General features: G+C 41.4%; 1 protein-coding gene across 1 annotated transcript in view; it reads left to right on the top strand.

Moving 5' to 3' along the window:
* Nucleotides 1-27649, top strand: part of DCC (DCC netrin 1 receptor) — a 602068-nt gene that overhangs the window by 216794 nt on the left and 357625 nt on the right. Inside the window, exon 2 of the mRNA XM_062615397.1 lies at nucleotides 3451-3771. Coding sequence (XP_062471381.1) covers nucleotides 3451-3771 — 321 coding nt within the window. The remainder of the gene's footprint in view (nucleotides 1-3450; nucleotides 3772-27649) is intronic.

Below are 27649 nucleotides of genomic sequence, written 5' to 3'. Positions count from 1 at the left end.
ATTGCAATTAAAGTTTAAAGCTTTATTTAATTTGATACGTGAATCTTTTGTTTCTTCAGGTGACAGTCCTTATTTTTATGCACATATGCATTTAGGAGGAAGGCATGGAGGTGTGTTGTGGTCTGGTTTTATCATGTCAGAGATTTGTCTCTCCCTTACCAGAGGCTGAGTTTATGTTGTGAAATTAAATTCTTTTTAAGTGCTGAAATAAGTGTATGTATTATATGTATCCTATTCCTCCTAATAACCTGGTCTAGAGGAATCAGGTTTAGTGTCTGCTTCTTGAGGTAGAAATTAGGATGAAAATTCTGTGGAAGTCAAGGGTCCAATAAGATGACAAATTTCTGGGAAAGTTCTTAGGTGTAACATTGCAGCTGGGCTTTATAAACTTAGCTAATAGTTCAAATATGCAAATATTTGAACATAATGCATATTTGCATACGTATGCATAATGCAGGTACTAATAGGGTTTTCAAATACTCTTCTACCTTTCTCCTTCAGCACCTACATTCTACAAAAATGTGGCTATTAGATTCTTATCCTACCAAGTAATCTCTTTAGAAAATACATGGTAATTTTTCTTCCATTTTTCAGATGTCACCTACTTCTATCTCCAGGAATAGTATTTCCAAGAAGATCTGAATTTTCTTCACATTCAGAATGGTTTCCAGGTTATTCAAGCTGTTAGCTTCCTTGTAGTAAAGCAATTTAGGTTAAATATGCCTTTTGCAAAAGATGTGAATAGCTGAAATTGCAACTGAACTGCAAGGGTAATTGCATGAAAAGAAAGTTAATCTTTGTTTATCTCCTGTAACTTCTGCATTTGCTGCACTGGAAGCTGTCATAATGCCATTTCTCCTGTAGAAGTGGATTATTTACTTGTGATAATAGCCACATAAAATCATTAACATGCTGTCATAAACAGCTGTGTTAAAATGTGTTATAAATGGTGGTGATATAAATAAAATGTCCAACAAGAAGCTGCGATTTACAAACAGAACACAGTTGCCTGTGGGAGAAGGGAAAGGAACACATGCTTTTTAGAGTTACTCTTTCACACATTGTAAATATACTTCCTTAATATTACCTATGTTCTAGGGCAAAAGTGCCAAGCTTTCAGGCCTGATGCTGACATTATGCTTCAAGTAACTGAAATCAGAGCATTACAACGCATATGAAAAATAAATCAGAATTTGACTACCCTTCTTGAGGTTATTAGACATTACATTTTATTCTAAGTTCTAATGGTGGTGTTCTTATTGTGTCTGAAGTACTCTTCAAATTGAGTTTCCCAGCTCTTGTTTCTCCTTTGCTAGCTGTTATTAAGTTTTTGAAGCCACACTTTTTTCTGTATTTGCTTTGAAGGAAAATCTGGTACTCGGCTACGCCAATTAGTGTATAGGTGGAACTAAGCACTTGACAATAAAATTAATTTCTGTAAAGAAAATGCCAAGTAGCTGTTTATGCACTGTTACATATATTCATAGAAATCTTTGGTTTGAGGTATAAAATTGAATTAATTAATTGTTTTCTTAAGACTTTTGAATCCTTTTATTGTGCAAGTTTTTGTCTTCATTTGCTCTAATGAGGTAAAAGGATTCATTAATTTCGTACGAAAAGCAATAAAAGCCATTTTTGCGTTCACATGCAGCTTTCTGAAAACTCTATTCCCAGTGCATGGGAGCACACAACAGTGGTGCTACTGCTGGCACCGCTTTGTGTGTTGGGTGGAAGTTGGGGAGCAGCCTGTCTGTCTGGGAACCAGAGCTTGACATCTAAACCAGGAAACCCTTGGATCTGCTGCCCCTGGACTGGGGGAGATAGGCAAGCAGTGTGTCAAAACCATTGATTTTACTATGATATAGTGGAAACTTTCTCACTCAAGCATAGCCACTCCGACTTGAGAAAACTGCGTGATCTAAAAATACATGTTGTGTGTGCTTTGCCTGTTGGTCAATCATTAGAAAATGCTTGATGCAGTAGAGATAAAGGACCACTTCGTGTTTCTTTGAGTTGTGTTTTTTTTTTTGTGGAACTGCATCCACATGTTCTCAAGCAGTTTAATAATTCTTTTTTTTCTCCTGTAGCAGATTTTATATTGTAGCTGTGGTCTGAGACCATCTCCCTCTGCCTTTACAGGCGAATTTAAAACTTAAACAGGGGAAGTTTACATTGGATCTAAGGAAGAAATTCTTTACTGTGAGGGTGGTGAGGCACTGGAATGGGCTGTCCAGGGAGGCTGTGAATGCTCCATCCCTGGTGGCATTCAAGGCCAGGTTGGACAGAACCTTGGGTGCCATGGTTTAGTGTGAGGTGTCCCTGCCCATAACAGGGGGTTGGAACTGGATGATCTTAAGGTCCTTTCCAACCCTAACTATTCCATGATTCTATGATTTACTGTAGAATCCCAGACTGGTTTTTGTTGGAAGGGACCTTAAAGCTCATCCAGTTCCAACCCCTGCCACAGGCAGGGACACCTTTCACCAGAGCAGCTTGCTCCAAGCCCTTATGTCCAACCTGGCCTTGAACACTGCCAGGGATAGGGCAGCCACAGCTTCTCTGGGCACCCTGTGCCAGTGCCTCAGCACCCTCACAGCAAAGAGCTTCTGCCTAAGAGCTCATCTCAGTCTCCCCTCGGGCAGGTTAAAGCCATTCCCCTTGGCCTGTCCCTACAGGCCCTTGTCCAAAGCCCCTGTATCCTTGCAGAAGGAAAAAATCTCAGGTTTTCAGTGCTGTGGTAGGGATGTTTGCCTCTTGGGCATTGGCTCAACAGCTCACCTGAGTCTCCTCTGTGCAAACGACATGCTCGCATAGTCTGTCTCGTCTCACTGGAAATCAGTGGCCAGACTAGTTACAGTGAGGGGAATGTTCTAGTGAGGAGAGCATCATTCTGATGAGGTGAAAAATGATCCATGAGGCCAAGGGTTTGGGCACTGTGTCGGGTAGATGGTGAGGCTGCAGTCTTGCTGTGTTTACTATTATCAAATAAATGGGAGGAAAGCATGCGAGGTCCAACACTATTTTTGTGCCTGTCACGTTGAAATGCATCTTAGGACATTTGGCCAGAGAAGGTCCTTTGTAAGGAATTCAATTCTCCAAGTAAACTTCAAGATGTATGGTGATTCTATGCCAATCTCCATCTCATATAGTTATATAGATTTTTAACTTTGCTTTATCTCTGTGTTTTATAAATAAAAGACCAATTTATCTACAGATATGTTTTGATGGAACAAACATATGATTTGTGTTTGGGATTTTTTGCATGTGTTAATAATTTGCAGAGAAACATAGCCTAATTTCTTTTCTTTGCCAGCTGCGCCTGTGATGCCTATGGGGGTTGTATTGTAGCTCCTTATACTGAGTTTCTGTATCTAATACAGTATGTTCCTTCCTCCACAGAAATGTATAACCAATATTTACTCGTTGTCTCTTATGGCTTTGCTGTTTCAGGTTCACAGTTTAAGGCTTTTACAGCACTGAAATTCTTGACTGAGCCTTCAGATGCTGTCACCATGCGTGGAAGCAATGTGCTTCTGAACTGCGTTGCAGAATCAGATCAAGGAGCCCCAGTTATTAAATGGAAGAAGGACGCCGTCTTCTTGAACCTGGCAGTAGATGAAAGGAGACAGCAGCTGGCAAACGGATCACTCCTGATACAAAACATAGTCCACTCCAGACACCACAAGCCAGACGAAGGTCTCTACCAGTGTGAAGCATCTCTAGAAGGCATTGGAGCTATCATCAGTCGCACAGCTAAGGTCATGGTAGCAGGTAGGGAGAAACATTCCTACCTTCTGGGTTGCTGGAAATACTCTTTGTAAGAACATGCTTTCTTAAAAAACAGGAGCAAAAAGTGCACATAAAAGCATTTCGAGTGCTTTGGGTTTTCTTTTCTCCCCCTCTTCAAAAGAAGTAAAGCTAGATATGACACTTCTATGACAGTAATTTATTTCTGACAAGGTATTATTCTTGTTTAAATATGTCTAATCACCTCTTTGTTGCTTTATCTACTGCATATTTATTGTCTTCAAAACAGATAAAACCTCTGAAGTTTGGAATTAACTGCTTTTCTGATGAATTGAAGATTACAACCCTCCTTCCCTCCTCTCCCCCCCCCCCCCCAAACCTCTGTAAGGCAATAAATGTACAAATTTTTATTGTTTAGGAACTTCTTTGTAGAAGAGACCTCATTGCAGAGCTTATTGGAACTCGCAGCCTCTTTTTATTTCTTTCAAAGTGCTTGTGTAGGTATATTGCAAAAGGAACAGAAGTTTGTTACCAGGCATTTGAGAACGTTTGCGTCTTCTCGTTGACTTCACAGATATCTTCATGAATCATGTTTGTCTGAAGTTTTGAAGGAGTCTTTTGCCTCTTCATCAGTCTGTAGAAGGATGTAGTGAGTCCTCAATTGTCTAATTATTGGGGAAAAAAACATTTGAAAATCCGTCAAATCAAAAGAGAAGTACTTTTCTCCAGGCATCCAGTCTAAGCACTACCTAGTCTTGCTGTCATGCAACATTTTGAACAACACAAGGATGTGAGATAAAACTGAAGTTCAGTCTAGTTCATTCAGGAGTTTTACAACTTTTTGTCATCCTGTGTGTTCCTAAACTCTTACCAGTTGCACTGGGAGGGAGTCCAGGCAGCTCTTCTCAGCTGGTCTGGACAGTCCCTCATGAACTAGGTGCCTTTTTCAGTCTTATGGTTCTTTTTGAAGAACCACTTCCCCTCCTCCAAACCCTTCTCCACCAGCTAGAAAAGCCATATTTTCTCATGGTACCAGATTAAAACAGGAAATAAGAGTCAGCTCTTTCCTAATCTATCTCCTCCTCACCACTTTTCTGTATGAATCTCTGGTCACTTAACCTAACATCATCATCAGTTTATGTACTCCTATGCTATGACTCCTACCCAAAGTGATGGAGAACCCCACAGATGCAAAGAAATCGGTCATTCTGTTACCAAGTTTCTCCTTCAGGGGTAGCCTGCAGAGCCTTGCTTTGTGAAGTAGGACTTTTTGCCAGTTCAAGTTGTTATTTGGCCTTGATCTTGGTTACTGGCAACCACTAACTAATAAAATAACTTCAATTACTCTTTTTTAAGTGAATGCATATATGTATGTGTTCCCTGTGCCGCATACAGCTCTGTAATTTTGAGATTTTTGTAGGAAGATCTGTGCTTTTTGTGTCAGGTCCTGATCTCATATCCCTGCAGTGATGGTGGGCAGTTTGGGCTTGGGGGAGCTGAAACTGGGACAACTGATCAAGTTTTCAATATTGGAAAGACAGTGAATGGGACGAGATGCAGTGTGCCCAAAATTAAATACTGGATAGTTATTTAAGTATTTTTAGTACAACAGCTGCCCAGGCAGCCTATGGAGGCTCCACCTTGGAGATACTCATGACCCACAAGCTGCTGGAAGCTGCACCTGCTTTCTGCAGGGCACTGGGCTTGGATGATCTCTGTAGGGGCCTTGATGACTCTGGTTTTTATTTCTTTTCTGATCATGTGAAAATGGTGCATATTGTAAGGTGAAACATAGGGTGTATGGCATTTAAAATTAGCAACAACTTCTTCAAGCAGAAATCGTTATTTTGCTCTCTGAAGGACATGTATTCCTGAGTGAGCAGAATTTCTGTGTTGGGTTGCGGAGTATTTTTTGAGGGAGTCAGTGTGCAGTGTTGGCAGAATGTCATTGACTCGGGGCACTGGCAGATGGAAACACGACAGAGTAAGGAAGAGAGGGCAAGAGGAGAAATGAAGGTCTCACTCTCCTGTATGTTGTGTTAAATCATTGCTTGGCAGAGCAAGTAAACGCCCTCTTACTACACAGATGATGGTTGGGGTAGGAGAGCTGTGTTCAATATTCTAACCCTTGAAAACTGAATCTTACTGATCTATTGTATGATGTACAAGATACTCCTGCTAAACAGACTTTCTGGACAGCCTGATGTTCTCATCCGAAGTTGATGATGGCATGTGTGATTGCACTGTCTTCAGGAGTGGAAGATTGTGTTCATGTCAACAGTACAAATCCTCTTTTCACTTAGTCTCCCATTGTGCAAGATTTTATTCTTTCAAGATTTTAAAGGAAGGATTGTGATCTTTAATATTTCAGGCTGGCTGTAGGAAAACATTCTGTCACCTAATTACAATCTAACCTTTGGTAGTATCACTTTGAAACTGTAGGCCTGTTCATAGCATTTTAAGTGCTTACTGTGCTGTTTGGCAACATACAATTCATCAACATTTATGTCTTTGTAGGTTGAAATTACCAAACCAGGGGCATGTATAAGGGACATAGATCTTTCTTTCTTGCAGTAAAGACTCAATGTGTTTTCCCAATGCTATTTAAAGCATTAACAGTCAATAAAGCAATCATCGCTAAAAGGTAACAGCTCTGCATGGAACAGGCTGTTCAGGGTTACTGAAAGTATATTGCCCTTTAAAAGCCCTTCCCCTTATACTTTCATGTCTTAAAGTGGTTTCAATAAATGTAGCAAATGAAAACTGTTCTTAATCAGTCAAGAATTTTATGCATGAAGCCTGCCATGTATGAGGAAAATACAGTGTTTCTAAGAACTTCTTGAGGGTCCTTACAGCCCTGACATGCTCCAGCTGTAAAAGTATTCCAGGCTGAAATGGAAATGAAAGCACTGGAGAGAAACCGCGAGCTGCTTCCTTTTCCAGCGTCTTATTAAAACTCCCAATTTAACAGACTACTGATTATCGGTATTTCTAGTAATTGGTGGGATTTCAGACAGAAACCACACTGCCCTGTTCTATCTCTCTGTTTATAGACTGCTGCAGCATCAATCTGTCAAAGTTTCTGGCTTTACTGTTGATCTGAAATGCTAGTCATTCAGAGGAAGATAAAAAGTGGAATCAAAGGTTCCTTTATAGGGAAAGTCCTGAACTTCAGCATCCAGTCCCTTGGAAACCAGTGCGATGAGACAGGAATTCTTTTGTGCGTGGTTGTGATGATTTTTAATTAGAAAATTATGCTGGAAATTATTTATAATAGCCTTGTAAAAAACAAACCAAACAACAGACAATCTACATCACAGCTATAGATCTATTCAGACCAATGTTCTGGCTTTGGTAATCATCAGTAGCAGATTCCTAGAGTCTGTAGAACAATGAGTATCACAGAATCATAGAATCACCGAATAGTTTGTGTTGGAAGGGACCTTAAAACTCATCCAGTTCCAATCCCTGCCACAGGCAGGGACACCCTCTTCTACACCAGGTTGCTCCAAGCCCTATCCAACCTGGCTTTGAACATTTCCAGTTCACCTGAATTCTGTACCAGTCACCAATGTGGGCTGTGTGTCAAGAAAATCTTGTTGTGAGTGAAGCATTTGGACATTTAGATGACTTTTAATTAGTTTTTCTTTTTCAATTTGTCTTCCTTACCTCGTACTTACAGCGTTTCATTCTCTGCAGTCCTGGCTGAAATCAGAGGTTATTTTGGAGGATGGAGAGGGAAAGAAAACCAAAACACAACAACCAACTCTCTAAAAGAATAGTTAGGACATGCTTTGTCAAAGTAATTGAAAATATCTCCTATCTGATGAGGTCAGTGTAAAAGTGCAGCTGGCCAGCTTTAAGGAGCCCTTTGAGCTCCTGAAAGACTTAATCTTATGAAGAATTTTTAAGGCAGTGTTATGGCATGTGTCACTAGATGGTAGCTTAAGTACAGTCTCACTAGCCTTCTCTTTATTGTGGAAAGAGCTTTCTGGTTGTTCTGAAGGTTAATATCCAGGCAAGAAATAGGGGATTTCTCAAAGTGTTGCTGCAGTGCTGCTTATTGCATGAGTTGAGCAAGTACCAGAGAATTAACAAAACCCATTAGTCATATTTCCCCTTCAGCTGAAAGTTGGTCCAAATGCTCCCAAAAACCTGCTAGTCAAGCAATAACTTATCTCTTCAAGAGCTTTAAAGGATTTTAAAATGCTTTTAAACAGTGTTTGACACCATCAGTGTATTCCTCAGCTCTGAATGTGAGAGTGCCGTTTGTGCCATGGTGTTTTACAGGTTGCTTCATCAGTATTAGAGGAATAATTTAAACAACCCCAAGTAAAATGAACCATGAACTGGTTTATAATTGTACTGATAAGAATCAAAATTTTGCTTTGTACTTGTCTAGGTAGAACACCAGGAGATTCCAAAGACACAAGGTAACTGGACTTAGAGATTACAGCCTTGTATTTATTGTGACTGCACTTTGTGCTGTGCTGCTGTCTTTGTAACAGCACTGCCACACTTCACAGAATGGATGAGGTTGGAAAGGACACTGGAGGTCATCTGGTCAAGCCTCCCTGCTCAAGCAGGGTCACCCAGAGCACATTGCTGAGGTCTGTGACCAGACAGGTCTTGAATATCTCAGGGATGGAGACTCCATGGCCTCTCCGGGCAACCTGTTCCAATACTCAGTCACACTCGGAGTAAAGAAGTTCTTATGTTCAGGTGGAACTTCCTGTGATTTAATTTATGCCTGTTGCCTCTCATCCTATTTCTTGTCATCATGGAGAAGAGTCTGGTTCCGTCATCCAGACACCCTCCCTTCAGACACCTGTATAAATTTATCAGAACCTCCTGAAATTTTCTCCATGCTGAACAGGCCCAGCTCCTTCAGGCTTTTCTTGCATGAAAGATGCTCCAGACCCCTCATCGTTCTCATAGCCCTACGCTGTACTTGTCTGTCTTGTACCGGCGAGCCCAGAACTGGTTACAGTATTCTATGTGAGGCCTCATCAGGACTGAGCAGAAAGGGATGATCACCTCCCTCAATCTGCAGGCAAAGCTCTTCCTAATGCAGCCTGAGACACCATTGATCTTCTTGGCTGAAAAGTCCCATTGCTGGCTTACGGGCAACTTGTTGTCCACCAAGGACTCCCAGGTCCCTCTCTGTAGAGCTGCTTCCCAGCAGGTCAGACCCCATCCTGTACTGGTGTGTGGGGCTATTCCTCCCCAGGTGCAGGACCCTGTGTTCACAGGGCTTTCAAAACTTCCATTCCAAAAGGGTCCTCTCTGCCCATCTCTCAGGAGTGTCCAGATCCTTCTGAAGGACAACACAGCACCCTGGAGTGTGAGCCAATCTTCCCAGTTCCATATCCTCATGCAGAGGAGGCGCTCTATCCTTTCATCCAAGTAATCGATGAACAAGTTAAACAATAGTGGACCCAATATTTGAGTAACACAAGTCTAGGTGCTGGGCCAGCTGTTGAACCTAAGGTTAAGATCTTTCAGGTGTGAAGAAATTCAACTCCTCACTTAGGAAAACAATGAAGGTGTAACACTGAATTATTTTCAGAATATTATAAATCCACTGGTCATTCTGAAAGATCTGTATAAGTGCGCAAAGAAAAGTGATACATTATGAAATACAACATTAGATGCTATTGCCTACCAGCATTTTTGGATTTTAATGAACTAAGGTTGAAAATCGATCATTTAGAATAACACTGGGAGGTATTGGCTCTAAGAAACTGTGGGATAAACATGGAAAATCTGCTATAACAAAATTCAGAAAATACTGCATTGGGTAAACAAAATGTGGTTGTCCTGGTTTCAGCTGTAAGTTGTTTTTTTTTTTCTCCTTCCTAGTAGCTGTTTCAGTGCTGTGTTTTGGCTTTAGTCTGAGAACAATGCTGGCAACACACTGATGTTTTAGCTGTTGCTCAGTAGTGCTTATCCTGATCAAGGATTTTTCAGTCTCTCATGCTCTGCCAGTGAGGAGGGGTACGAGAAGCAGGGAGGAAGCAGAGTCAGGACACCTGACCCAAAGTAGCCAGAGGGGTATTTCCATCCCACAGCACATCATGCCCAGTATAGAAACTGGGTGAAGTCCCCCGGAAGGCCCAGATCACTGCTCAGGTCGGGCTGGGTGTCATTTGAGGGGTGCTGAGCAATTGTATTGTGCATCACTTGTGTTTATGGGTTGTTTTTTTTTTTCATTTCCCCTTTTAGTTTTATATTCTCTCTCATTGTTATTTCCCTTATCATTATTAGTGGTAATAGTAGCAGTTTTGTATTATACTGTAGTTACTGGACTGTTCTTATCTCATCCCATGGGTTTACATTCTTCCCATTCTTCACCCCATCCCATGTGGAGTGGAGAATGGAGTGAGTGAGCGGCTCTGTGGTTCAGAGTTACCATCTGGGCTTAAACCACAACAGTGGTCTAAAGTGTTGCAAATTTCTCATTCCCTGGATCTACCATAGCCGTTTTTTAAATGAAGAAAATTGCTTTCATAAATTTATCATTTGGGAGGTATAACTTCATCTAAACCAATTAAAATTAGCCAATACAGACTTAATCTTTTTCTTTTTTTTTTGTTCCTAACCCCAGGAGACTTTAAGCTATTTAATGTGAATTCATAAACCATAATAAATGTAGTGAACAAAACTAAACCAAACTTTACTTCCCTCACAAACTCATTTTGGAGCTCCAAAAATTGATTTTCTTGATAAATGGAAAAATAAAATAATAATAAAAAAAAGCAAGTCAATAACTGTAGAACAGACATTACGGCTGTGTAGCTAGAAAGCTTAGATTACAAGTATCACCCCTTGACAGTGAATTCAGAAAGGCAGATGGATGTTTATGAACTTTCAGCCAAGAGGTTTTCCTCTTTTTATATTCATATATATAGATTTATATTTATATTCATATTTTACATGAATACATACAGCATTCCTGTACATTAGCATGTACTCCAGCACACAGTGTGTACTGGTGCATAGAGATTTGCTGGGGAATCAATGAGGGCTTGGGTAAGTCCACTGTTTAACGACTAGCAAGATGATTTATATGTTCTTTTTTTTTTTTCTCCTTGCCATAAAAATATATGCCCATGGGACCACTTTTTACATCACTTGATGACCTGTAGTGCTTTATAATTTTTTTTAGTTAATGGAATGGATGATTTCCGAGTGCTCACACCATGCTATTGCTGCTTAATGTTCCTTTGTTGTATTTGCAAGATCCACCTGCAAATGAGTCCACAAATGTGTACTCTGTCATGCCATTAAAGCTCATTAGCATGCTTGTATTTAAAAGCTGATCTGAAATGTGAAAGGACATACCAGAAAATCAGGTAAATATTTGACTCTTTACATGCCACTCTCCGTTTTGGTCCCTGTATTTTTCCACTGTCTTGTCATGGTTTGGTATAAGATGCAGTTTTCTTTGGTGTAAATGAGGGTGCAGGGGTACAAGTGATCAAAAAGCCCCAAACGAAATGCCAGCATATCTAGTAAGGTAGTTGTCATTTTGATGCAATCACTGATTGTTTTTTTTCTTTAAGTGGTCATTTTCAACATTATTCATGGTTATTATTTGTATAAGGTGAAAAACCATGGGAAAAGTTTCTGTTCTGTATAATCATTCTTGTGCAACAGGCTGTGGGTGACATCCTTAATTCTTCCGTGTGTTTGTCCCACATTTAGTCTGGTGGAACTGAAGCAGCTCCTCTATTTGCCTCTTCCATATGTGGAGCTGCTCCAGGTCTCTCTACTTTCCCGTGCTAAGCTGTGATGGGATTTCTCATTGCCTGGCACAACGTTTGTATGTGATGGCTTTATTTACTTGGGAGTAATCTTAGTGTCTGGTATAAGGCAAGATACTTGGATACTTACTGAATAACAGAACATATCTTGAATACCCAGTCCACTGAAAATTTAAAAGTAACCAGCTGCTTTTAGTGACAGGCTGCTCTTCGTAATCATAGAATCCTAGAATGCTTTGGCCTCAGAACAGTGGCAGAGATGGGGCAGCCACAGCTTCTCTGGGCACCCTGTGCCAGCGCCTCAGCACCCTCACAGGGAAGAGCTTCTGCCTAAGAGCTCATCTCAGTCTCCCCTCTGGCAGGTTAAAGCCATTCCCCTTGGCCTGTCCCTACAGGCCCTTGTCCCAAGCCCCTCTCCAGCTTTCCTGCAGCCCCTTTAGGCACTGGAGCTGCTCTCAGGTCTCCCCTTCAGGAGCCTTCTCTTCTCCAGGCTGACCCAGCCCAGCTCTCTCAGCCTGGCTCCAGAGCAGAGCTGCTCCAGCCCTCGCAGCATCTTCACAGACTCATTTTAACAGGTCCATGTAATCAGTTTCTGCTAAACACTGAGTGGTTTTGAAGAGAATTATTAGCTTTTTATCATACATATCTACTGATTTCTAGTGCCCAGACAAACACAGCAGCCAGCTTCTGCCCCATTACTAAAAATACTGAATTCTTCACTCTGAACAGGTAGAAGGAATAGTTTTGGAGTCTTCGGAGCCAGTCATCAAAGCCTTTTGGGTGTAGAATCAGAGAGAAAGTGGGCCCAAAGGGAAAGAAGTAGAAAAGGCTGAGCACTATATTGGCACAGCTACAGGTTGGGCAGAGAAGAGATTCAGAGCAGCCCAAGGAGAAGGACTTGAGGGTGTTGGTCAATGAGAAAATGAACATGAGCCGGCTTCAGTGTGTGCTTGCAGCCCAGAAAGCAACCGTATCCTGGGCTGCATCAAAAGGAGCGTGACCAGCAGGTCGAAGGAGGTGATCCTGCCCCTCTGCTCTGCTCTTGTGAGACCTCACCTGGAGCATTGTGTGCAGTTCTGGTGTCCTCAACATAAAAAGGACATGGAACTGTTGGAACAAGTCCAGAGGAGGCCACGAGGATGATCAGGGGACTGGAGCACCTCCTGTATGAAGACAGGCTGAGAAAGTTGGGGCTGTTCAGCCTGGAGAAGACAAGGCTGCGTGGAGACCTCAGAGCAGCCTTCCAGTATCTGAAGGGGGCCTATAGGGATGCTGGGGAGGGACTCTTCATTAGGGACTGTAGTGACAGGACAAGGGGTAACGGGTTCAAACTGAAACAGGGGAAGTTTAGATTGGATCTAAGGAGGAAATTCTTTCCTGTGAGGGTGGTGAGGCACTGGAATGGGTTGCCCAGGGAGGTTGTGAATGCTCCATCCCTGGCAGTGTTCAAGGCCAGGCTGGACAAGGCCTTGCGTGATATAGTTTAGCGTAAGGTGTCCCTGCCCAAGGCAGGGGGGTTGGAGCTAGATGATCTTAAAGTCCTTTCCAACCCTAATTATTCTATGATTTAGGTATGGTATAATCTAGATACAGTACAACTAATCAGTTATGCCTAAGAATCCAGAGACTTTAGAGTCCCGTGGAGATGAGGGCAAAAAGAAGCATGTCTGTGACAGCCCCTGTGGTGTCCAGTTAATGCACAGTTCTGGCTTACACTCATTTTTCTCTTCCAACTCTGTACCATAATGTTCCATTGATTTTAAAATAGCGAGCAAAGTAGTAGGTCATGTCTGAAGGTAATCTTTGCTAATATTCCACCTCACATTCAAGTGCCTGAAAACCAAGACACTAATAGGACACTTTCATCACTTTTTAATTTTACTTCTGTAGTTGACTTAAGTTAATGTAGGGAGTGACTTGGGAGGAGCAGACTCCTGAGGACTGCTCCAGTTGTACATTTCTTCATGTGTATCTATCCACGTTGCTTGTGGGTACGCTTTCTGCCAGGAGGAGGAATAATTAACTCTATGTTTAATACAAAAAATAAAAAGCTATCTGTTCATCTGCATTGATTCAGTGAGTCCTCTAGGATCCTCAAGGCAATGGCAGAGGCATGGCTCCCATTCTGTCGCTCCAACAAAACTGCATCTGGATTCAGAACCATCAAGGCTCCTGTGTTTTCCCCTCTCCTCCACTCTGGGGGCCAAGTAGAAATCCAGATAGTCTGAGCTAAATTTACTCTTTCACATGTTTATTTTCCACTTTTAGCAGAGCAAAGGGTATGCGTGCATCAGGGCTTTTGATTGCCTGTCTGAAACGCCTTTCATTGTACCAGGGCACCACATTTCATCTTATTTTGTCTCTCTAGTCACTTAGTGCTATCTTCTTGGCTTGGGCAGTTCCTCATGATGTGAGCCGTGCTGCTGGATTACAGCTCTGCTGGGAAGGTATCCCAAAGGAGACGGCTGAACAATTACGGTGCTGTTGCTTCTGCCAGTTTAAATTGTAACTGCACATAGTTAGTCAAGCCCTATGCCAAAGTCCTCCTTTCACACCCTCCTTTGCTGATGTATGAGTGCTGAGACAATGCTGAAGCCAGAGCTCTGAAGCGGTACTCCTTCTGTTGCATTGTATTGTCTCATTGCTTTGCCTTGTTCTCTTGCCTGCCATCCATCTGTTTCTCAAATTCTACAATTGAAGCAGGAGATATCTTTGGACAGAAACAAGTTGGGTTTTTTTTTATTCACTCTTCTAAGTGGCTTCTTCCAAGTCTGAGGCCATTGTTCAATACTCCTGTTTGCTGTGTGAGGGGATTGCCTGCCTCTCTGCAATCCCATGTTTTCATAATTACTGGCAGGATTGATGGTACTTATTACACCTAAATACAAAAGTCCCTTTTATTTTAGCTAATTTCTTAATGGAAATTATTTAGCTCATTAAAATGAAAGTTTGAAAATCACAAATTATGAAATTTGTGTCAACACACCAATTCTTTCATAGTTTTCAATTTCATAAGTTTATCAACCTGTAAGAGAGCAACATTCCAGACTTAAAAAAAGGTGTTTGAGAACTGCATTACTCCACAACGCTCCTTTACTTTGGGGGCAAGGTGACAATAGCAATATTATTTTTTCTGCAGCATTCTGTAGACTTCTACTATTGGGACGTTGAGAAATGCTCAGAGAGAGTGTATGCCACCGTAATTCCAGCTCTTCTGACCCTTGTGCTGCATAGAAACGTGACTTCAATTAGCAAATTTAATTTAGGAAAAAGGGTTTGCTTTCATTTTTAGTGCCTGACAGAGATTTACTTAGGCTGAACTTGAGGAGATTGGATTGAAAAAGGAGCAGCCTTGGTTGGCGAGGGCGTGAAGTCTCAGTGAATTAAAATAACGGGGTGTAATAGATCACAGGCACTGGAGATGACCAGTAGCCTGTAGATATCTGGTCAGTTTACCTTCCAAGAGAGGACTGTTCCCACACTCTGTTTGCTGATGATCTGTCTGCTCTGGCTTTACAAGACCTGAGTGATAAGAGTCCCTTGGAACTGTGTCCTACATGATCTGTTGGGGTGTTTTTTTTCTAGAAATTAAACTTAAGTTTTCTTGGTGTCATCACTTTGTCCCTGTTGCACAGGACAAAGGGGCTGTGGGGGTCTAGTGTTCTAAGCCTGAAAACAAGTGCTTGACTTGTAAGTCCTTTGGTATATAAACTAACTTTTTTTGATTTTCTTCCTGATTATAAAAGAGCTTTTCAAATTGCTCGTGTCCCCTGGCCTACTGTGACAGAATAGGCGATGACTAATGCAGTACTTTTACAGAAGAAAAAAGCTTTCATGATTCTCTCCTTCCAAAAGCTTTCATGATTCTCTCCTTCCTAGACCTTGTAGTTTGTCTGAGACTTGATGAAAACCTTTTTACTCTTTGCTGCCTTTTTTGGTGTCCCCTCTTCTTTCATCCATCTCCCAGTGGCAGTTATTTGAGTGAAGAAGGACCTACCTGCATGTACTTCCTGGTGCTGTCAGCTTCAAGTTCAGTGCTTTGGGGAGGACTGAGCTCCCTTGCTTTTGGAAGCATTTTGTCTCCTTTTCTTTTACTGCTGGGTACAACCCCTCTGCCTAAGGCCAGTCCCCTGCTCCGGGCTGTCAGGGCACTGATGCTTAAACCTCCTGCACTGCTCATGCTTCTGGTCTTCCATGCCCCCAGTTACATATTCTGTATTTTCTCTGGAATTTCTACTTTTTTTTTAAGGCAAAAAGGCTTTTTTTTTCTTTTTTTACATTAGGAATTTCTCTTCTTTATGATCTTTTTTGTTGTTGTTACCTGGAAGTAGCAATGCTCACATCTGAGTTTGCAGAGGTCAAAATATTCCTAGTTTTCTATGAGCCTTCTTGGTGTGATATACAAGTGCTTCAGATGTATTTGTCAGCCTACTGCTACAGAATACTTTGCAGAAATACAAATAATGATGTGAGAAATATACTACTCCAGCGTTACAACAGGAGAAAATAAAGAAAAGTTGAGAAAGAAAAGAAATAAAAGGCCACTTGCTTCTATTTAGATGATGACTGAAATTAGCTGCTTGAAGTTCCTTCTGGACTTCTGTCTGACCATGGAGGCATTTAAAGCCTGTCTGTGCAGGCAGGATCAGGCTCCCTGCAGGAGAACTGATAGGCACCAAAAGCTGTAGGAGTTGCCCCTGCCCTTCTGTACCATGCTCCAAGTATTGCAGTACTCAAAACGACAATGGAGCAATCAACAGCCTTATCCAGCCCAGTTTCATTGCAGGACACAGATTTTCTGATGCCCAACCTACATCTTCTGTAATATTAAGGAATATGATCTAATCCTTCTATTTATGATCAAGAACAACAGAGGGATCATTATTCAATTGCAGTTTAACACATGAAAACCTTTCGGACAGTCCCCTCACCCGTACTCTTACTTTTTCTGGACTAAGTAAAGGTGGCTCCATGCCCAGGATAGGTGGGATGGAACTGGATGATCTTGAAGATCCCTTCCAACCCAAACCATTCTGTGATTCTATGAAGCCTGACTAAAGTGGCACATGCATCATCTTCCGAAATATCTTACTTTTTTTTGTTTAGTTTTGTTGCTTAGTTGGTGTCATGGTTTAAACTGGGTGGCTGACTGGGTTTAAACCACGACAGCTGGATAACCAGATGATACACCCTTATCCAACAGCGGCATCATTAGCGTCGCATGGCACAAGGTAGCAGGAAAAAAGTGAAGGATATTCATATGTCTCCCCAGGGGAGTGGTGAACTCCCCAGCATGGGACGCTGCTAAAATTCAGCTAAGCAAGGTGAAGGAACATCTAGTCTACGTTATGCTTTGCCTAGAAAGGTTGGACCAGGTGATCCTCGAGGTCCTTTCCAACCTAGGATTCATGATTAACAATATATGTTATAGGGGGGATCTTGAAACTATTCTTCCAGGCACTGTGTAGTATAATTATTTCTTACAAGGATTATAATGTCGGTATCTTTCATGTGTTTCTACTATAAAATAAACAATCATGAGTTCTTCCTCGGAAAAGTGTACACTGTAAAGCAAGTAACAATGGATAATTTTATAGCTGCATTTATTTTAGAACTCTGTTCTTCTATAATCTTATTTCTTTGGAAAAGCCTTGGCTACGTTTGCTGAAATGTGTTATTTTCTTAAGCATGAGCAGTTCTGTGTAATTTTATACTTACAGTTTGAACTTGGTGTCATGTAGTCTAGGGTAGTTGGATATAATATCAGGAGTTCACAGTGAACCCTACACTTAAATTGCTCATCCTGCATATCTTGAACATTAGGGACCTGGCTCTCAGAATAGCATTTACAATGATCAATTGGATCTGAAGTATCATTTATAGTGGATAGGGAGAATTAAATGCCAAAGAGTGAGATTTGTAGGAGCTGGTGTGCTGAATGCCAACATCTGCTGAGGAGGAACGTGTCTGTAGTCTCATCTTTTTCCTTTACTAGAAACTAGGGAAACTACCCTCTGTACTTAAAATAGCAGACACTTGGGCATAGATGGAACAATCATTCTTCCTCTGATGATGCGGTAACAACAGGTAGCGATGTCTATTTTGTTGAAATTCTTGCTAATGAAATGACAGATTAGAGTTTCAGATCCATTTTGATAGATGCGTAGGAGCCCATTGCACCCATTCTCCGGAACAATATTTCTGTTCCCCTTCGTGTGAAGCTGCAACACAACCCAGCCAAAAATGCTTTTTTTTTTTTGCAAGAGCTGAGGATTGAAACCATTTTTACGTGCTTTTATTGAAAGTGACTGTTGAGCATGTTAGAGTCTCTCAAATGTTTGTTTGCGTGCCTGGAAAACTCGATGGTTTTGTGAATTTTGGGCATCTCAAGGAGCATAAACTCTTAAGTGTTCAGAGAGCTGGGTTAGCCAGAGCAGAGGAGCTTTGGGATATACTCAGCAGTATCATTTTGAGTACTAAAGTAGATTTTCTAGTGACAACTCAGACATCTATTCTGCTTAATTTGCATAAGTGGGTCCTGTGAAGGGTTTTTTTGCTCGCTTTCAGTCTAGTTTAGCTGACCAAGTTCTGAGTAAGCGTATTCTTTAGATATCTAAGCGCTATTTCACCTGTGGTATACTTCTGATCTTGGTTTTGGATGAGTCTTCAGTGCATTTCAGGATAAATACAAATGCAGCAGACTTCAAAGTGTGTCTCTGTGTGATATTTCTTTGCTTTATGCTAACATCCGTACTGGTAAAACAGCAGCAGTTGTTCATGGAAAGTGAAACACTGAACAACCATGACTGGGTGGAGATGGCGGATAATTCAAAAGTGTCAAGGCTTTCTAGGTAGCTGGTACTTTGCATCTTTTATTTTTTTTATTACATCTTCTGTGATTTCTTGATTTTTACTTTTGTCCCTAACAAAGGTAATGAAGATATAGTCACTGTCAGGTATTTCCTCATGTTAATTTTGTTTTCTGACTTGGAACAATCTTGTGACCACCTTGCATGCTCTCTTGTTTCCAGTTTAACCTTTCTAATGGTTTCCTGACCTTGCTTACTTGAAATCTATACAGGTTTCTGAAGTGATGTTTAATAAGATGAGAGAAGCTGTTTACAACCCTCTCATTTGTCCTTGGTGGCCTCTGTTGGGCAAATGAGAGAGAGGTCAATTGTGATGCTACAGTGTCACTAACAGGGGAGAGATTTAAATTAGCTGGGACAACCTTCAAGTTCCATAAAACACGTCATCCAAGCAATTTAATTAAAAGGGGTCAAGTTTCTCTACCCTAGTTGGTGCCTCTATTTGACCAAGAGAAACAGTTGATATATACACTCATTTGGGACTTGATTGACACAGCAGTACAGAAATGTAGGTTTCCACATTTCTCTGCATTCCCTGATTGATGCAGGATGATTACGGGTTTACAAGCTGAAATGTATAATTCTCAAACCTTCTTATTCCGTATTTACTAGTAGATGATACAATCCAGCACTGACAGGGGATTGAAGGGATGACATATAGGTCTCTTCCATCTCTAATCTCAGATTCTATGAAAACCTTTAGAATGTAAATTGGAAACATGTTTTATATTCGTAAATGCAAAAATACTCTTGAAAAGCTTTCACTTCGAAAGGATTATTATGATTAGCATTTATTATGCTGTTGTTTTCATGCAAAAAAGAAAATCCTGCCCAGATTTTACTCAAATTGAACTTTTGTGCCTTGCATAATAGCTGTGCTTTAATTTGAATAAGATTCAGAATAAAGTGGCCAGATAGAAAGTTAAACACTGTGGAGTCAAGAATCTCAATTTAAGCTGCTAAATGCATGTGTTTTAGTACACAGACAAAAATGAGGATGTTTACAAGTAGTATCACAAAGGGCACATGAAAAAGTCTAAGGAAGAAAAAGCAATTTAGTGGAGAGCAAGATGCTAAGTTTCCTAATTTTCTCTACAGCTATAAAATCTGGTAAAACAAGGTGAGTGATTGCATTCATTTTATTACAGTGGTTCCCACTAGGGTAGCTGTAGCTGAGAGTCTGTCAGCATTTTCATTATAAACTCTGTTTTCATGTGTTTATAACTCACTCCTAAAAGCTCACCTGGGCTGGCGTCTGGAATTCAAGATCTTAAGTCAGAAAATAATATTTCACACATTTAGAAAATAACATGTTGGGCTAGATCTAAATTAACCAGTGATTTTAAAACGGACATTGCCTCTCTTCCTCAGTGCTGCACTTGAGATTTTGCGCAAAACTTCAAAGGCATCATTTTTGAGTTACTTTCTTGTTGTTAGTGACTGTGGTTACTAGTCAGGTCTTACAGAAGAAAAATCAAGGGACAGAATCATGCCTTAGGTTATATAGTAAGTAATGAAATCAAAAGTTCAGCACAGATATTTCAATGTCCTGAACTATTTTGTTTTTCTCACTTTATTTCCTTTTCTCACTTTATTTGCTCACTTAAAGCCCACTTGGACACCTTTATGTTACATTGCACTTTGCAATGCAGATCTATCTATCAAAGTGTATGAAGGGAATGACTCCAGCTTTGAGGCTAGACAGTGAGTCATTGAGGTATAGACTATGATGTTCTGCTCAAGAAGGGGGAAAAAATATGTGGTAAAGATCTAAGAGGATTTTGCCCCAGAATGTTTGGTGGCTTGGGGTGGGGGGCAGGCTAGGTGAAGTCAAGTCCCTGGAGGTTACAGACTGTTGTGTACTTAGAGGTATTAAGGGCATGGACTTGCTGAGTAAAGAAGAGTAAACACAACTTCCAGTCTGCTCTTTAGCAAGATCTAACTAACAAATTTGGTGTGGATTTCTCAATGGAATTCTGTAAAACAGAATGTTTTAACTATTTGGGAGGGGGAGGCAGAATAGGGGCGTACGTTACTTGCTTAACCCTTTCTTTTACCTAGTTTTATCCACATAGCGTGCACATGCAGAGTCCTTAAAGTAATGAATGGAAAGTGTGTGCCGTATCACATATGTAGATGTTTAGAAGGTTAACATTTGAAATGTTTAAATTTTATATAAGAGTATGCTTCCAGGAACATACAATCAGACCAGGAAGTTTGCAGCTCTCTGTAATCTGAGCACAAAATGTAGGTTTACCTGGTTGCAAGTGGCACATACTTCCTCTTCTGGTGCTCTCATGAGACATTAAGCAATCACTGGCTGGGCAGCAAAAAGCTATGAAATTGGCTTTAAGATATAGATGTGATTGAATGCTTTTTATCTGTTGTCTGGCTTTGGCATCGGTAATTCACTCATTTTTTAAATGATTTTGAGAGACAGCAGAAAAGAAAATCAAGATCTCCTTCAAGTTCCTGTTTCCAGGAGCTATTTCTTTAAATTTGGAACAGAGCTAATTAGTAGCTGTTTTGCTTGGTCAATGTAGATTTTTTTTTTATTGTCATATTACATTTTGGTCAAACATATTTTTTTTAATGAAAAACGGTAGTGGCAGCACCCATGGGTGACTGAAATGATTTTATTTCTGTTGCAATCTGTCTTTAATCTTGCTAGTTTCTGAGATTCAGGGGAAATGCTTCTATGCTATTGGAAGTGAACTTATTGAGGGAGATATTACAGCAGAAAACTTTTAGGCAAATAAAATTATGTCAGGCAGGACTGAGCACTTCAGAGCCTAGCAGGTCCATGTTCACCTATATGCTTTCAGCAGGGTTTCATTTTACTGTGATTAAAACCAACCAGTAAACCATGAATGTCAGGAGGAGAATAACAAGAGGCCAGAGAGAGTACATGGCAACAAACAATTTATTCTGAGAAGACTCAGTTAAAAGCTGTCTCTGTGGACTGCTTAACTTTATGGCAGAAATGACACAGCAATTGATGTTGCAGTTTGATGGTCCTAGAGCCTAAAATTTGTGTTCTGGACTGTGGATACGCAGATGGCCCTCCAGGCTGAGCCAACAACCTGTGAGATAAAACTCCCATGTAACTCAAGAGGTGGGGTGCCTCCCCAGCAAAGGCAGGCAAAAGCCTGTCCACGCTGGTGCTGAAGAAATGTGATTCAAGCAGAGCTTGCTCTGTACCACCCCGCAGGAATGCAGGTGATATCCAGAATCCATGGGATTATCCAGATGTTCATGTTGGTTGGGAATCTCTTTTTTCTCCAGGGTGGTATCTGAAAAGGGTGAGCTGATGCTGGAATCTGTGCATTGCTCTTCCAAGCTTTCCTCAAATGATGGAGCAAAGGCACCTTTTCCTGCATTTCCCTTTCCTGGAGGTAAATTCTTGTGTGTACCAACTAAATAGGAAACGTTTCAACAGCCTGTGCTTATTAGCACAAGAAAAATCTGCTTTGTCCCAGCAAGATGCTTCTGGTTCATTGTTTGGAAATATAAAAATATTTGTGGAGTAGGACAAAGAAGACTTTAAAGGAATTGTTAGTAAGGGATGTTTCCTTCATTTTAGAGTAGTCAGGAAAAAAAAAAATTCTTGATTAAAAATGTTAACCTCTTAAATACAGGATTTTAAAAATTCCTACTCTTTAAGATAAGCAGGAGCTATCTATCTCATGACACCCTATATGTGTCACAGATAGTGGTCCATGGTGAAAAGCACAAAAATAGAAAGCTACTCTTTGGCATGGGTTGTGGAAACATAACCTTGAAAATAGGGTGTTAACACCGCTGTTAGCAAAAGGGAGTCTTATACCAGTAAACCTCTGTTCACAGCTGGCCATACATGCACTGATGTTGCAACTGGTAATTTTCCATTCCAACCCAAGGGGGGATATAAGGACCTGTGCAGGGGTGGATGGGTGAGTAAGTCAGGTGCGTATCTTGACTTGGGGGATGCCCTGATGATGCACTGCCTACCACCCCTCCGACCTGGAAACATATTCCATCTCCTTCTCCTGCTGGGCAGTATCCCATTCAACCAGGGGTTGGTATGTATGTAACCTGCTTTGCATTAATGTATACATATTTGCTTTGCACTGGTAATTCAATAAATAGACTAGAACATTTGATTGTTGACACTGAGTTTGGTGTCCAGTCTTTGTACATGGGAATCCTGTGAACCTGGAACACTATACTATGGTGTCCTTTTGCATGAATGCCTGATGAGAGCATGTGCTGGTCTTGCCTGGGTAGAGTTAATTTTCTTCATAGTAGCTACTATGGGGCTATGTTTGAGATTTGTGCTGGAAAGTGTTGGTATTTCAGGGATATATTCATTTTTGCTGAAGAGTGCTTAAACAGAGTCAAGGTGTTTTCTGCTCCTCACACTGCTCTGCCAGTGAGTCAGCTGGGGATGCACAAGAAGTTGGGAAGAGACGAATGTCTTCAGTATCTAAAAAGAAAATACAAAATTAGATCAGTAATGTCATAGGTAGAAATTTGTTTACTGACTGTACTTTTTGTTGTACAAATGAGAAAGTACTTTGTCAACAAAGGAAGCCTTTATATTAATGCTTCTTGGGAGCAATATTTGTAAACTGCATCCTTGTGATTTAGTGGTTGTGTGAAAAATGATACTTTCTGACTAAACAACCATCTTCTTTATGCAAGTTGAGTTATATCATCAGTGACAAAAATGAATGTTAGTCCTTCCTATGTACTTTGAAAGTGCAACGCTAAGAGGGATTCCTTTGTTACACGCATATAGTCTAGAAACAGTAGTGATGTGGTGGTACGTGTCACTCAGTAAGAATCAGGTGGCGATGGTGGAATGATTTAAGTCCTGAAAGCAGGATGTAGTTTGTTACTTGATGTTGTCATGAAGGGATGAGACCTGGCATTTGCTGGCTGGGTTGGGACCTGCAAAGACTTGATCATGTAATGTTCTGATGCTGTGGCTGGTAAAACCTCTTTGTACAACCCTTGTTGTTAGAAGCACTGCTTATTGCTGGTGGAGCAGGTGATGCAGGAGGAGAAAATACAAGTTGACTTCTCATAGCTCCTGACTGACCCAGGAGATGCAAAAGCTCATGAATTACCACGACAGCTGGTTTGAAAGAAGCCTGTAGCCATGTTGTGAAAGCAAATAACTCTTTCAGGTAGCAAAGCTAAAACAAATAAATAGTCTCCTCTTAGGTCGCTTTCTGCCCCAGAGAAGCACTGTTTTGCTGCATGTCACCAGCACAGCTTGTCATTGGCATAAACATTTTTTGCCCCTCTAGTTGTGCAGCACCTACAGCAAATATTTCTGATTCATGGTTAAAGATTTGAGTCAGTATGTAGTACAAATCACAGAACCCCAGCCTGGTTTGTGTTGGAAGGGACCTTAAAGCTCATCCAGCTCCAACCCCTGCCACGGGCAGGGACACCTTCCACTGGAGCAGCTTGCTCCAAGCCCCTGTGTCCAACCTGGCCTTGAACACTGCCAGGGATGGGGCAGCCACAGTTTCTCTGGGCACCCTGTGCCAGCGCCTCAGCACCCTCACAGCAAAGAGCTTCTGCCTAAGAGCTCATCTCAGTCTCCCCTCGGGCAGGTTAAAGCCATTCCCCTTGGCCTGTCCCTACAGGCCCTTGTCCCAAGCCCCTCTCCAGCTTTCCTGCAGCCCCTTCAGGCACTGAAGGTTGCTCCCAGCACTGGTCAAAATGCTGAAAAACGCCTTGGGGGTAGAGGAGAACCTTGTAAACTCTCATTACTTTGGGGGTGACCTGAGTCAGTTTTCCCCATCCCACGGTGGCACTGGGCAGAGCACCACCAGGTTTCTCTTTCCTTGAAGACCCCAATAAAGAAAATATTTAATCTTTTATTTTTCATTCTGTAATAACTGTAATATTTTCTTTAAAATGGACTCCTTGCTTCACTGTGCTTGGGGAACCTACCATAAGTTTAAACTTATTTTCTTCCTCGTTGAATATAAGCTTGTTGTCTTCAAGGCATGGTGCAGGGTCTGGGCATGTTCCTCACCAGGGAGGTGAGGCAAAGCAGATCCGGGACTCCCCATTGCAAGCAGGTACTGGCTCCTTGCAGCATGCTCCGAGGTTTCTTGTGGAAAGAAATGGCTCATTATTTACCTGGTAACAAGAGGGTGAAGTGAATTTGTTGGGAGAGAGGAGGAGAAGCAATGAGGAGGGGATAGAGAGACCTAATTGTGGCAAAGCCTGCAGGGCAGCCTGGCGCTGCACTAGCAGATCATGTCAATAATAGAATAAAGCCTACTGTGCACTTGCAGTCTATGCCCCAAAACAAATCTGACAATGCATTTGTTTAATAGAAAAAAAACACCCCCAAAATGTTCACAAAATGGCCTTTTCATTGTGCGCTGTAATGGCATAGGTGGTGCAAATTCAAATAAAAGCTCTTCTGCCAATGTTACCAGGTTGTCTCCTAATTCACCCCGCAAGGAAGGCACTAATCTTCATTAACAACCTGCTGTGGCTTCCCAAAATGCACTGTGTAATTGTGAGACTGACAGTGTGATGCTTTGCTGTGATCTCAGGAGGGGAAAAACCCCCCAAAATTGAAAACAATCAAGACCACCCCCAAACAACAAAACCACCAATAAAAACACAACATCTCATCATAAAGCTTTGGGGGTAAACGTATATATAACAGAAAAATTAGCAATTAAAGGATAAAAAGGAGTGGGGACATGGAAGTACACTACGCTTATTCACATTTCTCTTCTGTGTTAAATGACAGTACAGCCTCAGTATAAATATCCCTTTAGGAGAAGGATTGGAGTCCCATTGTAAAACAGTGTTGTTTCAGTCATAGGTTGGTTAATGTTGCTTGGGGAAATGATGATGCGGTGGGTTTGTAAAAGTAATAACGAGACATTCCTTATCTGAATTTAAAACACATGTATAATAGCAGGCTATCTGTAGCAGCCATGCCTGATTATTACAGTGTTTAAGATGAGTAATTTTATAGTTAAGCATTTCTATATCCTACATATGTTATGGATCAAGTGCAGACTGCTGCTTTTTTTCAGACAGATGTGACAGTCTGACACTTTGATCAGCCCAACACAGTGCAGTCATATTTATGGCCTGGCAATTGTGTGTATTGCAGCAAGGGCTGGGGAAGGAGGGGGCCAGCTCTGGCAGTAAAACACACATCAAAGTGCTGATATCAGCTTCAGAACAGGCGAGTGAAGGGGGAGAGAGGCAGAGATGCTGCAGGCTGCAGGGAGAAGTGGAAGCATTATTGTAATGTTGTCTGAGAAATCTGACTTTTCATTAAAATCAGTCAGAGCAAGTCAATTCCTCACCATAATCCTCCCCTCTGCCTCCGGAGTAGTTTTGACAAGATCCGTAATAATCCCGGAGCACTGTGTAATTTTACAAACTCCAACACAAACAAGCGCTTATCCCAACCTCTGATGGGTTCTGGGTTTTAACATAGGTGCAAGTTTAAGAGTTTAATGTGATTTCTTTTTTTTTCCCCTCATTTTTTTTTCCATTAGCGGCTAAGGGCTCATCCTGTTATGTAACAACTATTTCTAATCTTACTTAGTATGAATAAAAAGTAATAATATTCCCCTCTTAGATGCATCTTCTTGGCCCATGTGGGACTGTCCCAGTTTTTCTCCCAAGGCGGAAATATTGATCTGATGCTGTAATAAAATAGGTAAAAGGTCACTGAATTATGGTTGCCATGGCCACTAATGCTTTGTATTGCTAAAAGTCTCCCTGGCACTTTGTGGCTGGGAAGTGACTTGTGGCCCCTGGTTACTTGGTGAGTGGTTAAGTCCATAAAAAATGTTCAGGAGACATGGTGCCATGGACCCTAGAGGGGAGCAACCACAGTCATCCTGATGGCAAAGAGCAGCAAGGTGGTGTGTCAGACCAAGAAGTTGAGGAGATTATATATATATACACATTGTATATCTATCTATCTATCTATATATAATTTTACATATACAAGCATTGTATGTATGTTATTCCAGTTAGAAAACAGCAAAGCTGATTTAAAGAATCTTTTCTTTGGGAAATCCCAGATGACAAAGTTTTTGCTTTAGGTAAGAAAAGATGATATTTTATAAAAGGAAATTTCCACGAGTAGCATGGAATGTTCAAGTGGCTTAGAATGAGGGGTGCGGGAATACTTGGCTTGTAGAAATTTAATCTTATTATTTATTATTGTAGTCAGGTTTTATTACCAGATGGCTCTGGGGAGACCTTAGACCTCCAGTGCCTAAGGGGGCTGCAGGAAACTTGGAGAGGGGCTTTGGACAAGGGCCTGTAGGGACAGGCCAAGGGGAATGGCTTTAACCTGCCAGAGGGGAGGCTGAGATGAGCTCTCAGGCAGAAGCTCTTTGCTGTGAGGGTGCTGAGGCGCTGGCACAGGGTGCCCAGAGAAGCTGTGGCTGCCCCATCCCTGGCAGTGTTCAAGGCCAGGTTGGACACAGGGGCTTGGAGCAAGTTGCTCTAGTGGAAGAGGTCCCTGCCCGTGACAGGGGTTGGAACTGGATGAGCTTTAAGGTCCTTTCCGCTCCAAACCAGTCTGGGTTTGTATGATTCTATGATGAGGAGTTTTGTGCATCCATGGAAGCAGACTTAGGTGGCTTTCTCACCATCCCCATGTCCTCATGTCTCACCAGTCCCACTGCTATTTCTTTCATGAAAACTGAGAAAAATGGGTAGGTTGAGTAGACAATTTGGAGAAGATGAGAAAAGAGGCAGACAGCACCATGCTGTTATGCATCAGAGTTTTTGCTGTAACTTGTGTTCTCCAGGAGTGAAGGAACCATCACAAAAGAAGGTCAACATGTTGTGTGTGCAGTGAGGGGCTGCATATGTTGTGCTTTGAAAACAGAAGTATGAGGATGAAGACAGAGCTCAAGGTTGGCACTCGAAGAGGGCCTGAGCTGCTGGAAATGTCTGACTTTCTTGGTCTTTGCCTAATGATTCCAAGAATGGTTTACCCCGGGTGCTCACCAAGTGTGTGTGTGCTGAGCAGAGTGGGTACTCGCATGGTGCTCACTAATCATTAATTAACACTGTTTCAGCCCATTTGGATCAAGGGATTTGGAGAATTGATGTTCTTAATAATTCTTGAACATGTCTTCCAGGAACAAATGCAAGATATGAAATACTGAGTTTTGTTGTCAACTCTTTAATGAACAGCTGATTAAAGATAAACTTAAATATACTGTGTATACAAGAGATTAAAAAAAAAAAAAAAGAAACAAGCCA

This window comes from Pezoporus occidentalis, unplaced genomic scaffold (genome assembly GCF_034315485.1).
Source record: "Pezoporus occidentalis ecotype Australia unplaced genomic scaffold, CSIRO_AGI_Poc_V1 ctg180, whole genome shotgun sequence".
Classification (NCBI taxonomy): domain Eukaryota; kingdom Metazoa; phylum Chordata; class Aves; order Psittaciformes; family Psittacidae; genus Pezoporus; species Pezoporus occidentalis.
The sequence above is the reverse complement of the archived record's forward strand: the minus strand, read 5'-3'. Positions and strand labels throughout refer to the sequence as shown.